Here is a 13,221-nt window from a genome sequence, read left to right as displayed (position 1 = left end):
AAATAAAATATCATGGGTAATGGGGCAGATCCTACTTCCAATCCCATTTGGAGCTTTAAATACAAAATGAAACTTGGGGAGACCTTACTTCTTAAATCATAGAGGATCTTCGGTTTTGACCTGTCTTTGTTTATAAAATAGCACATTCCTCATGCTGGAAGGCTGTTATTATGGGGATTTGTCAATATGGATGCTTATTCTTTTGACTGGTTTGATAGGGCACCAGGTTACCTTGTATTTGATCTTGGTCATATTTTGGCAGGCGCTGCATTGCATGGTAGAATACCCTTCAGAATGTATTTCATATTGCCTTACAGTGTTGGCTCTACTTTCCTGTAACAGGATCCCCAGGTATACTGCTAAATTGTGAAAGTTAGAAGAGAGGGAAGGAAAAGCTATTTAGAGCACAGAAGACACAATACATTTCAGCATTGTTAATTTAGGAACATCGCTTCCTGTTGAGGTGATATGGTGCAAGGTGCTTTTCTGGCTTCATTGCACGGATGGCCCAGGGCTCTTTGATTCTCACCCACCCTGCTTCTTCAGTTGCTTCTCCTAGTGGCAGGTGAATGAACTTGTGTGATGAGTTACTAACTTGGCACACAGCTGCCTGTGTTGGAATCCAGGACAGGTGGATCTGCCTGAAGCTGCCACGCCCAGAACAGGTGAATCACTGGGAGGCACAAAGTCTGGCCTGGATCCCTGGATGGGATTTGATACAACATGAAAAAGAATAGCTAGCTCATAAACTTGATCTGGAGTCCAAAGACAGAATACTACCACCAGCACTGCGATGGCATTTCGCCAATTTCTTTTAGGGGTTGCGAAAAATAGTGGTAGGAAGGATGGGGGGGGGGAGAAAGTGGGCTTTTGGGAAATGATAGACGTATTTTGCTGGGGGTTCAAGAAAGAGGGAAAAAAAATATGCAGTATGGTCTGAAACCTGTTGGACAGGTTGAGTGGGGAGGCCTGGGAGTGCCCAGCATTGAAGAGAAAAACTTTCCTCCTCTCCTCCTTCTCCCCCTTCCTTCCTACCTCCTCCTCAACACCTGCACAGAGGCCTCTGAAAGGAATGGTCACCTTTTGACTTCTTTTTGGTTTGGGGGGAGAGAAAGATAATAGGTCATTTTCATTTCAGGTCTGCCTGTTTCTCCATTCCTCCACCCTCCCTCCTTTGTGGCTTGAATGAGGAAGTGGAATTTGTTGAAAGGCTGTAGCAGTTACTTCATAACTGGTGCAAGTAGTGTAGTGGGAAACGAGAGGCAAAGCTTCCAAGAAAGGTGTAGAACAGGGGTAGTCAACCTTGGCTCTTTTATGACTTGTGGACTTCAATTCCCAGAATTCCTGAGCCAGCTTAGCTGGCTCAGGAATTCTGGGAGTTGAAGTCCACAAGTCATAAAAGAGCCAAGGTTGACTACCCCTGGTGTAGAAGAAGGAAAAGAGAGTATGCCTGGTGCTGGGAGAGGAGAAATTGATGGGGAAAAAAATGAGCTAGGATGGATATTGGAATTGAAATAGACTCGCTACAAAGGATAGGGTGGAAAAGGTTAGATGCTGATGAAATACATATTTTAGATTTTAACCCTAAAGCCTGATGCTGCAGAATCTTGCACACTATAAGTGTAAAAATATTGAGTGTAAAATGAAAGCCTCTCCTCAAATATGCGGACCACTTTTACTCAAGAAGTTTGATTGCAGAGGGTCATTATACTTCACATGATTTTCTGTCTTAGCACTGGGTTCTTCATATGTATTGCTTAAATCTGTTTGAGACACAAACAACATTTAATATTTTGAGAGAAAGAATCGTCTTACTGTGGGTAGCCAGTAGAAAGCTTTCCAATTTGGATATGCAAATATACATATTCTAATCCTAGAATTGTGGTTTCCTTGGTTTCATAGTCTGGATTTTGATATCTGCTGGGATTCAGGACTCACTAGCTTTTTATTTCCGCAAAAGAATTGGGAAGATTAGCATGAGAAGACTCAGGATGCAATCTTCTGAACATTGGCAGCATTACATATTCCAGAATGGGGATTTAGAGGTTGATGTTCTCCTTCTGTAGAAGGGGACTTCTTTATAATACCAGGAGGCAGTTCTTGAAGTGATAACAACTCTGCAAGCTTCTGGAGCAGAGGAAGTGTGTGTTTCTCACTTTTTGATGTCTGATCACTAATCTATTGGAAAGGTATCTTCCTTGAACTTTTTTTTTTTAAATTAGGGTTCCCGAAAGAGACCATTTTTCAGCTAAAGATACAAACAACTTCTTACAAATACCATTTACATTACAGTCCAAAGATCCTAGCCCTACCGTCAATTTAAAAGAGTGATTTATATGCCATTTAAAGCCGGGGAAAGGGTGTTCCTGCACAACAACTGCTTTCTGTTTCAAAATGTAGCATCCCTTTTTTCACTAAGGCTTTAAAAGGTTAGTTATCTGTGTAATTTTTTTGCATGGTTATGCTTCAACTTCATGAAAGTTCAGGACTGAAATGAAGCCATTTCAGGACCAAACTTGCTTTGACAGGCCTCTCATTCACATATGCACCCCATTAACTCTGCCTGCCACCCATACTTGATTACAGTATTGTGAATCAGAAGGGGACAAAAGTGATTCAGTGACCATTTTACTGTTAAGAATTCCTTTTCACTTGTTTTTTTTTTTTTTGCTAGAACGGGGCAGATATGTGGAATTAAACATGTGTTTGATATTGTCATGTCTAGCTTGGTGAGCAGTATCTATTTGAATTAACATCCCAGCAAGCAATTCAAATTGTGTCAGAACTTGGCACTTCCTTGTTTCTTCATGCTCTAGATTTTACAGGATAGATTTTTGTGCTGCCATAAGATAAAAATTGCAGGGCAACTGGGGGAGACAGTGGCAACAGTAAAGCAAGGTTTTTGACGTTCCAGCTTAATGAGAGGTTATGAAAGATGGTGAGTTTTGGATATTGGCTGGAAACAACAGAACATGAGTCACTTGCACATCCTCTGGTTTGCTTCCTGTGTAATATGCAATGGCCCAATTGCTTCTTTCCCCCACAGCATTAATTCTACATTTATGTGGAACTTGCACGTCCAATGAAGTTAGGTACCTTTTTCCTCTACTCATAAATATACAAATACACAAAGTAGCTCCTCAAAGTGCAAGAGATGCCCTAGATCAGGGGTGTCAAACTGCCGTCCCGCAGGCCGGATGCGTCACATGAAAGCTGCGCCCACCCAGCTCCGACAAGGGGGGAAAAAGTCACGATACGTCACGACACATCACGTGACGTGGCGAGGTTGACACCCCTGCTCTAGATGGAATCTTGCATTAGATTCATTTTAAGCATTATCTACTTGTTTTCAGTACATTTAAGAATGAAGCTAGCTCTTGTTCCTTTAATTGTGAATGATGGCTGGCTGGGGATTTCTGGGAGTTAAAAAGTCCCACATAGCTTAATTGCCAAGTTTGAGAAACATTTGTCTAACTCATGGCTTTGGCAAGAGGGAGGACTGGATTTTTCAGTTTGGATCTTTGCAAAGAACAGCATCAGAAACTGGGTCAGAAACCTGAAAAACTACCAGGGCTAAAAATATTTATTTACCAGGATTCTGTAGCAAGAAAGGCAGCCCTGGAAGGAGGCTGTGTGTGTGTGGCTTATCTTCTTACCTCAGGCTTTGTTCTTTTGGTGCTGCTGACCAAGTACAAGTCCTCTTTGCTGGTGCACAATTTCTTTTCAGGAAACTGAGATGGAAAAAGCTGTTTTATTTCCCTTATTTGGATGGGTGAGGGTAGGATTTGCCTGCAGTGCCCTCAAGCAGGCCACAGTTTTTGGCAAAAAGCTCCAGGCTTGCTAGTAATGTCGGCACAACCCCTGGTATAAGGGCTGAGTCACAGAGCGCTGAGCGATGTGCACAGACAGATTTGGTGATTCACAGCTTTTGGAAGGAGAGACAGAAACTGGCTCTCTTTTCTGAAGGTGAGCAGGCAAGGGCAAGGTGCCAGGGCTTGGCTGCTATTACTGAAAGAACAATTTTTCTCTTTGGTGGATCAAGGCACCACAGGTTATGAGATTGCATGTATATTGCCCTGGGGCAAGGAGGAGTGCTCCCTAGATTAACAGGGCCCTGCTTGTTGGTGCAGGACAGTAGTTTGCGGCAGGTCTGCCATATGCTGCAGGCCAATGTTCTTCCTCTGGGCCTCTGTTTTTTGATTTAGTGATATACATAAACCAGACTTCTATGCTGGCTTTAACAAACCACAGTTAAAGTATTACCTTTCTGTATGAACAAACCCAACAGAGGACAGAGAAACTAGATGATACTTTAAAACTGAACAAATCGTTAAGTTTCATTTTTAAAATAACAATTGGAAGGAAGAGTTGTGACTCTGAAGTGAAGAAATGACTTTCCCATACCAGTGAAAATAATTAAAGCTGCTCTTTGCTCTGGAAAGGAATTTGTCATTAGTGCCAGTGGCAGCTTCCCCCCCCCCCCCCGGAAAATGCCAGGTTCAAAAAGTCATTTTTTTCTGGAACTGCAGCACAAGGAGGAAAGGTTAAATCCTTTTTGATTGTTAGTTTTTTAAAGTAAAAAGGTTCCATCCATGCATTTAAAGTTCTCTGTTTTTGATTCCAAAATAAACAAGACCAAATTGCCAGTCATTCTGGCCAACAAATCAAAGCTACAAACCAGAATGCATCTTCCGGGTAAGGCACAGTCTAGGTCAGGGGTAGGCAACCTTGGCTCTTTTATGACTCGTGGACTTCAACTCCCAGAATTCCTGAGCCAGCCATGCTGGCTCAGGAATTCTGGGAGTTGAAGTCCACGAGTCATAAAAGAGCCAAGGTTGCCTACCCCTGGTCTAGGTTCTGTTTCTCCTTCAACAGCAGCGATGAAGAGCTGGGATCCTAGGTGAATTTGCTGGTCATAGCAGGAGACCATGAGCCACAAGGCTACAGATCCATTATGTTCTCCACATCATAATGGGCCGTTGATGCTCATATTCAGCCACCTGATTCCATTTTTTTTAAGAAATGGTGCACTTTTTTATCTACACAACTACCCATGCTTACATGGCTGTGCCATGGCATACTAATGTGGCAAGCCAGAACATACAACACTTATTCTTGCTAGAGATTATGTAAATTATAGTCCAGTGCTCCTGGACTGAGTTTGAATATTCTCACGAATGAAGGTGAATATAACGTCCTAGGACAGTGGTGGTGAACCTATGGCACGGGTGCCAGAGGCGGCATTCAGAGCCCTCTCTGTGGGCATGCGCACCGTCGCCCCAGTCCTAAGCCTTCAGCTGAGTTTTATAAAACCTTTTTGCTTTAGGCCTCCGCCGCCGTATGCAAAAAAAAAAAAAAGTTCAACCAATCAGTCAATTTCAACTTCCAAAAAAGATCTTGCAAAGTTGGAATTGGTTGATTGAACTTTTTAGTCCCACCCAGTCTGGCCTTACCACCGCAGCCACGCCCAGCCAATGGGTACGCCAAGCCAATGGGCCACACCCAGGCAATGGGCCACACCCACCCGGTACCAACAATGCATAAGTGGGTTTTGGGTTGCAGTTTGGGCACTCGGTCTCTAAAAGGTTCGCCATCACTGTCCTAGGATAATGTAGGGTCCAATGTGGGTCGGTCACCAGGACCAGAGGTTTAGTTTTCCGAGCTTTCGGTCTTGTGCTGGGGCCCATCCTCAGTGAATTTCTCTCTAGCAGAGTGTATGCTTTGGGCTGTTCTGTGTGTGGTATTTATATCATGCCTGGTTGTGTGTGGTATGAATATTGAATATTCTCATCTAAATCACTCAGTATGTAGTAATGTATCTTTACTACAGCAAGGGTTTGTTTCTGAAAACTATGTTCTCTGTGTCCTTCAGAAACTGATTTGGCATTCCCAGGGAAGATTACAGAATAAAGAGAATTCAGAGTAGATAATAATGAATGAACAGAGCAAATGAATCAAGTGATAAAGAGAAATATCTTTATTTCCTGGCTTCTGTCGTGCAGCTCTAAAAATTCCCAACTCTAAATATACTGATTAGTATAGTTATTCTGAGGTTAATCCCAGCCTTTAAAAGGATTATTTTCCTTTTTTATAGGGCGGTGAGGAATTATGCAAACTCTCTTCAAGCTGGCATCTTTCACCTTTACAACAATATGGCAGCTTGTTAGCAAGCCAAGAAAATATTCCTAGTAATTTCTAGTCTGTGTTCTTCTAGTTCAGTTTCAAATAAAACGACTGAGGATTTCTTTATGGTTAATGAATATATGTGATTTGTAAAAGCTTCTGATTATGACAGAGTGATAGAGATGACTAGTGAGAAGGCAAGGACAGTGGAAACCCCTTCAGTCTTTGGCTTTCTTTTCTTGAAAAGAATAACGATCGCTTACTGGCTTTAACGTTCACAAAGAAGAAAAAGGAGAGGAAGAAAAAGAGTGATAAATGTTAGCTACGAAAGGTAGAGGATCTCTGGTGGGTCATGCAGCAAGTCATCACAACACAGGACATATCTATCTCCCCAACCTCATTAAAGTGAGTTTTGCTGACAGCAGAAGAACACTGAAGTCAATTAAAGTGACAATAACTACAGATCCCTTCTGCAATAGAATAATATCAAGTCAAAAGTCCATCATGGACACCAGCCAACATCAGGAAAAGGAGGTGCTGGACATAAGAAAAGTTTCTGAAGTGGTGATTAAACAGCATTTCCAACATTTTTTCCTGAAGCAACTGCTAATTAGGAACTTCCCAGGCAACATGAGGACAAGGCTTCCACAGTGATTTGGGGAGTAGGAACATAGCTTGGGATGTCCATCCCACAACTTGGTATATGGTTGGAAAAGAGGGAAAACTTTAAAAAAGGAGGAAAGGAGAAGCCTACGTTGCAGAGGGACTGATTGGCTCTGGCTTTGCCTGTCATTTCACGCTCCAAGGAGACGAAATACAGGAATGCCTGAACAGCCTCTCCCTGCTGAAAAGGTGAAGTGGGCCCTGAGTACAACATTGTCCCTTCCACAAATAGAAAGAAAGCACATGCAAGGGGACCTTTTTTGCCTTGCAGACTAGTTTTCTGGCAAAAGGCTAGGCGGCAGGGAAGGGAAGATCTGGGGTGCACCCCCCCCCAAAAGGAAGCATCGAAAATACCACCTCCGCCACCACCCATCCACTAAAGAAGAGTCTTCTGCCTTTAGGAGTCCTTTTGTTTATATTATTCCTAACATATTATTCCTAATCGTATTCATTTCCTATCTCAGAAGACAAGCATAGAAAAGATGAAAGGAACAAGATTACCATAGATATGCGAAAGGAGCCCTTAGCACAGTGTTTCTCAACCTTGACAATTTTAAGGCATGTGGACTTCAACTCCCAGAATTCCACAGCCAGCATTGCTGGCTGCGGAATTCTGGGAGTTGAAGTCAACATGCCTTAAAATTGTCAAGGTTGAGAAACACTGCGAGCAGACCCTGTTCAGACTTCTCAAAAACCTTGAGCAGACCCACAGATGCGCCAGAGGTTTTCAAATCTTTGATCTGCCTTAACTAACAAACAATTTTAACTTTTTTTCAAGGCTTCAAGAGATAGAGCCTGGAGTGAGAAATGGAAGAGACATAAATTTCCAGGAAAATTTCATGCCTACACATTGTAGATCATTTAATGTGCATTTTTACCTAATATTCCTGAGAAAGATTCTCAGATTAAAGCAAATACTTGCCACAATAGCTCCCAATGTATACTTGTTTCTCAGGAGGCTTTCGAAATATTCTCAGAGGAGAAACCTTCAGTTCCATAATGGCTGAGTGGAGGCCATTCAGGTTTTTTTTTGTCAGAACACGTGTTCAGGCTTGGGGGCTTGATGGGATCTGTAACTTAAACACATAATACTAGTATAAAACTAAATCCTACTCTAGAAACAAGTTGCTAGTGATTCCCTGGCCTCTGCTAATTGACGCAAAAAGCAGGAAGGAAGGTTGGCCACTAAAAAGGAGTAGAATCCAGTGAAAGAAGTGTTTGACCCCTTTTCATAGCAGAGATCAAAACCTGAATAAATGACATCAGTGTGATGACCCAAGACATTCAGGTAAGCAGCTGTTGCAAACATTCTAACACACCTGGGAATTCAACTCCATTGATAGGTGGATGCTAGAGAACAGTCCAGAGGAAATATACAGAATCAAGAAAACTTGAGTGTCTTGCTCCACCACAAGCACTCCTTGATTAAAGAAGGTAATTGGGATCAGAATTTCCATCATCAAGCAAAGCAGTCGCAAAGTGTGACATCACATAATCACATCACTTAGCAATGGCACTCCTAGCCCTCCCATTTGCTGTCATTAACTGAATCCCACCTGGTAATTAGGCAAGGAGCTACCTTGATCCAAGCTATTCCTGGCTTGGTTCCTCTGAGCCCTATACCTAGTTAAGGTAAGGGACTGCCTCCTCTTCAACTTTCCCCTACCTATCTCTCCCCCGCCCCCATCGCCTTTTTGGCTACCATGCTTTCCAATGATCCTGTTGGCCCTGCCAAGTCTGTTCCTCTCACCCTCCCATCTCAATTGATCTTTGCTATGTTCTTTCTCCTGCTGCTGACGAGACAAGCTCAGCCTGGCCTCTCACAAGGCAGCTACTGGCCACACCAGGACTTTAATTTTACAGTATATAGACAGACCTAAACATAGTTTCATTTGGGAAAATGTGACCATCCTAGACCAAGCCAAGTCCCAAAATGCCAGGGAAGATCTAGAAGCGTGTCATTCTGACAGATTAACCATCAGTAGACATACAGACATTAACAACATCTATAGACTATGCAAAAAAGACAATCAAACAAAAAACCCAAGCACCTCTTCACCAGCAATCAGCACCCAGATGAGCATAGATTAACTCCAAGATTAACGTCAGATATAGATTAACTCCAAGATTAACGTCAGACCAACAATCAAGTAAACAATGCCCCAATCAAGAAATTGTCTAAGAAGCCAACAATAAACAGCCCAACCAAAGAATCTCCAGATACAGCCTTTACCTGCCCAATATTGCAGATGCTATAGTTTAACTGGGCCTGCCTAGAGGCTATTGTTTTAGTACATCCCTTTCTTGTCAGCATTGTCCAATAACTGAGAACAAGAGTTAAATTTACTACCTGCGATGATGGAAGAGTCCCAAAAGAGCACATCCATGTCTGACTGTCTAGTTCTATAGCCACCACATTTCTATTTTATTTTATTTTATTGGGGGGTGGGGTGGGGTGGATATTTCATGTATTCAGTCATTATACTGATTTAGACTGATTGGCTATAAGTACATATAGTCCTCTCTGACTGCAATTGGACCAGCAACTCAGTTGCTATGTGATGCTGTTGTAAAGTGAAGCAACACCCGACTTAACATCCATTCTGACTGTGGTTAAATGAATCACCAGTGATCGTTAAGCATGATGTCATGTCATTGTGACTTATGATTTCCTGCTGACTTCCCCATTGACTTTGCTTGTTCGAAGCTGCTAATGAGGGTTGCAAATAGAGATCATATGATCACAGGGACACTGCAACTGCAGTGTTTAAGGAGCAGCTATTAATCTACTTTTACAGTGCTGTCATAACTTTGAACAGTAACTAAACAAGCAATCAGTAAGCAAGGACTGCCTGTAATACAGAGACTAATCCATACAACTAAGGTCAACTCCTGTGGCTGAAGATTTTTCCAAGGAGAAGAAAGTCATTCTTCTGCCCTACCTTTTTACCAGAATAATAATCAATTTCGTATGTTAAGTCTATTATTCGTGGACAAAAAAATTCTTTGCAAAAATGACTGTTAGTTATTATTTAGACTTTTAGCAATCTCATGTACCCAGTGGGTGAGGACTAGATATAAAGAGAGGGAAGTTGCTTGAAAGAAAAGTTCATGGGATTTATTCACTTGGGCTAGAAGCAACTAGAACGAAGTAGCTTTGCAGTACTATGCCTTTGTTTAAAATTGGCTCCAGTAGTTATGGAAAGAAGATGGGGTCTTGGTGACTGTAGTTTATCTTGACATGAGTTCTAAGGGAGTTGACTTGAAGGAGCTGCTATTGTGATTTAGGAAAACTGAAGAGAAGCTAAACTGGTTTAAAAAAAAGCTTCTTGTAAGGTTGGGGACAAAGGCTTACTGAAAAAATACATACAGTACATATAATCTTTTGTTTACAATACCTCTCCGGATGAATGGTCAAACTATGTGGATTTAACCAGAACAGGATACACTTCTGGTTATTGCAGAATAGATTTACTTTTGGGTTGAAACATCCCAACATCAATACGCAAGTGTTAGTAAAGGATTTGGTTTCTTAAAGAACAATAAGTATGTGTTATGGGCGCCTTTAAATCTTAACTGCTCCTATCAGTTAATTTTACAGCTCTTCAGAAATCTACAAAGCATACAGTAAACTCAAGTGTTTCCTCATTTTTATTTTTTTTACTTCCTGAGTGTTATGGGTATACAGGCACCTGAGTGCACAATGACCACACACAAACATACATAGAGGTGCCAAAGTGCTAATGGCAGCTTTCCTCCAGATGTAGCTTCAGGGATATTGGATGCCTGAGTGCCTTTTTCCTTTGGCCAGTTGCTGTCTGCAAGTTGTGTCTGTCTTTTTCTGGCCCCTTTTTCCCCCTCCTGGCTCGAGTTTGTGGTTCCCTTCCATTCCTGTAGAGCTGCCTTCTTGATTTTCAGACAGGCTGTTCTGAGCCTTCAAGGCAAAGGTTCTCCATGCTTCAGATGGATCTCACCCACCGCTGACCGGCTTCAATTATCTTTCTCCCTCTGAGTTTCCATGACAACTGGACCTCGTCAGAGGCCTATCTTTGGCTTTGGGAAAACTTTTTGTTGGCCCTCGCTTGCAGAAGATTCATGGCATCTGCTTTAGATTTGAGCTGCTGGGAAGCCGTGGTCAGCCGACAACTTCTGCAGAGTGGCTTGACATTTTTGGCAAGAGGGTGGTGGGTGGTTCCTGTGCCTCATGTGACAAGCTGGATCTGCCTTGTAGTTGGTCTGGTGTTCCCATTCCTTGTCGGATCCCTCTGTGGACTGCAAGGCCTGGCCAGTGCCTAGGACGTGCTGTTCAGGCTTGGGCAGAAAAACAAATAGGCTTTCTGCGTTGCTATGGCAATGGCAGGCTGTGGGCAGCGGCTGGGAGGGGGCTCTGAGGCCTTTGGATTTGAGTGGCCTGTTTTAAAGACTGTGGTTAGGAAAGGGGGCTGCCTAAAGCTTATACCAGCACTCCTTAGTGCTGGTATAAGAGATGGGCAATTAATTTTCCCAAGGAGCCACATGAGAAACAGGGACTGTTGTGGAGGGCTGAACCAGTAGGACCAATGCATTAATTAATGTGAAGATGTGTAGGCACATATGCATGCACCTATGTAAATTGAAAAAAAAAATAGCAGTTGCCTTCAAAATCAAAGTAATGCAGTTGTATTGCATGCATGATGTACACTTATTTACATTTGATTTCTAATTTCCGATTGACCTCATGTGGACCTGATAACGAGGGGAGGGGGGGGCGTAAAATGCCCAGATCTGAGTTAGCTATTACTTTACTGGTCCTAGGTTGGTGGAAAGTTTTGAGAAACAGAAGGAGCCAATTTGTAGGAAAGAAGTGGCTTCTGCTAATACCAGGTTTTTAAAAACTGCAAGAGTTGGATGAAGAATGCTTCATTATGTGGCTCTCTCTCTCTAGTGAGCTAGGCCAAGTTTAAGCCGTCTTACTTTCTGGACACAGTAGCTATTTCACCCATGTTTATATGTCAGTGCAAAGCTCTCCCTTTTTTGTCTGCCAGATATTGGCAATATTCTTCTCCGGAGCAAGAAGGATCTTTCCAAAGTTTTTTTCTATTTAATTTGAATCCAGCCTTTTCTCAAAAAGTTCCTGGAGTCCATACTTTGGATTCTTGAATCCTATAAAATCCTTCATTCTTTGACTAGTTTGACTAGCCAGTCACTTGTCTAGCTTTATAAAGTCGACCAAAAAAAAAAATGTAATGGCTCCTGATACCAGGCATTACAACCATATTTTAGAAACTACATTTAGCCCTATCTCAAGCATATATCAATATATTGGCAATGTTCAATGGCATTACATTAAGTTATATGGCAATTATACAGAGCTGTTTTTAGCTATGCCCTGTTTTCAACTTCTCTGGGGTTTTTTGTTTTGCTGTGAGTTCTGCTGACAAAATCTTCTCCTGGATGGGAAAAGTTCTTTTCTTAGATTTGCCTGGAATTTGTTAGTAAGAGGAAATGGTTGGCTGGAACCTGAGGCAAGGCCAATATTTAAGATATCTATTTTCAGCTTGGCAAAGGTGAGTGTGAGCAGTTAGCAAAATATCCAGTGGACAGATACTGGTGAACTAGGATAGTGCAAGCTAGAAAAAATTGACTTCACAGAAGTGTTATTTAGTGGAGAAAAAAAGTTTACAGCAAAGCTATTGTGCAGGCTCCCAACTTGTTTGCAATTCTTAAGTGGTTTATGCACAAAAAAATAACGGCTTGGTGAAAAGAGATCCTAATTGCTCCTTGAATTAATTCTTTATGGAAATATATGAATATATCATAATAGCCACAGCAACTTGTGGAAGTGGAAACTTAAATGTAGGCCTTTCTTTTGTGAAGTTTGAGGCTATCTATGTTCTTTTTTGGAGGCTCTTTGCTTCAAGTACAACTTTTTTTTCTCCCCACTTTTACAATTGCTTTCTATATCACCCTTGTTGCTATTTCTGACAAATTTCTCATACTCTACCATTTCAGAATTCTTTACTTTAGAGTGAATCTGTGTTAGTTGTAGGTCTTTAGAATATATGCCCAATGTATGATGGACATAGGTGCCAGATACAAATCTAATAAGCTTCTTTTTCATGCTAGATGCCAGCCTGGTCTGATTGGAGAACACTGCCAGTTTCAAGATCCATGTCACCAGTCACCCTGTGCCAATGGGGGCTCATGTGAAAGCACCTTGCGTGATGGCACTGTGCACTACCAATGTACCTGTCCCAAGGGCTTCCGAGGTGAGGATATCCAGTGTGATGTAATAGGGAGATAAAAGCTTCTGTGGACATTTGGTAGAAAAGTAGTCTACTGGGATGGCAACTGGGTGCTCTCCAGGAAGAATGAGCCCTGAGTATAAACGAGGAAGTAGATCTCTTTGGGGAAAAGCCACCTGTTGCTCCATGATCACAATGTATTTCCGTTTCT

The 13,221-nt window shown here is 42.0% G+C and overlaps 1 protein-coding gene across 1 annotated transcript in view; it reads left to right on the top strand.

Moving 5' to 3' along the window:
- Positions 1 to 13,221, top strand: part of NOTCH3 (notch receptor 3) — an 82,948-nt gene that overhangs the window by 37,650 nt on the left and 32,077 nt on the right. Inside the window, exon 4 of the mRNA XM_015830594.1 lies at positions 12,892 to 13,034. Coding sequence (XP_015686080.1) covers positions 12,892 to 13,034 — 143 coding nt within the window. The remainder of the gene's footprint in view (positions 1 to 12,891; positions 13,035 to 13,221) is intronic.

The sequence above is a fragment of the Protobothrops mucrosquamatus genome, unplaced genomic scaffold (assembly GCF_001527695.2).
Source record: "Protobothrops mucrosquamatus isolate PMUCROS unplaced genomic scaffold, P.Mucros_1.0 scaffold_247, whole genome shotgun sequence".
NCBI lineage: Eukaryota > Metazoa > Chordata > Lepidosauria > Squamata > Viperidae > Protobothrops > Protobothrops mucrosquamatus.
The sequence above is the reverse complement of the archived record's forward strand: the minus strand, read 5'-3'. Positions and strand labels throughout refer to the sequence as shown.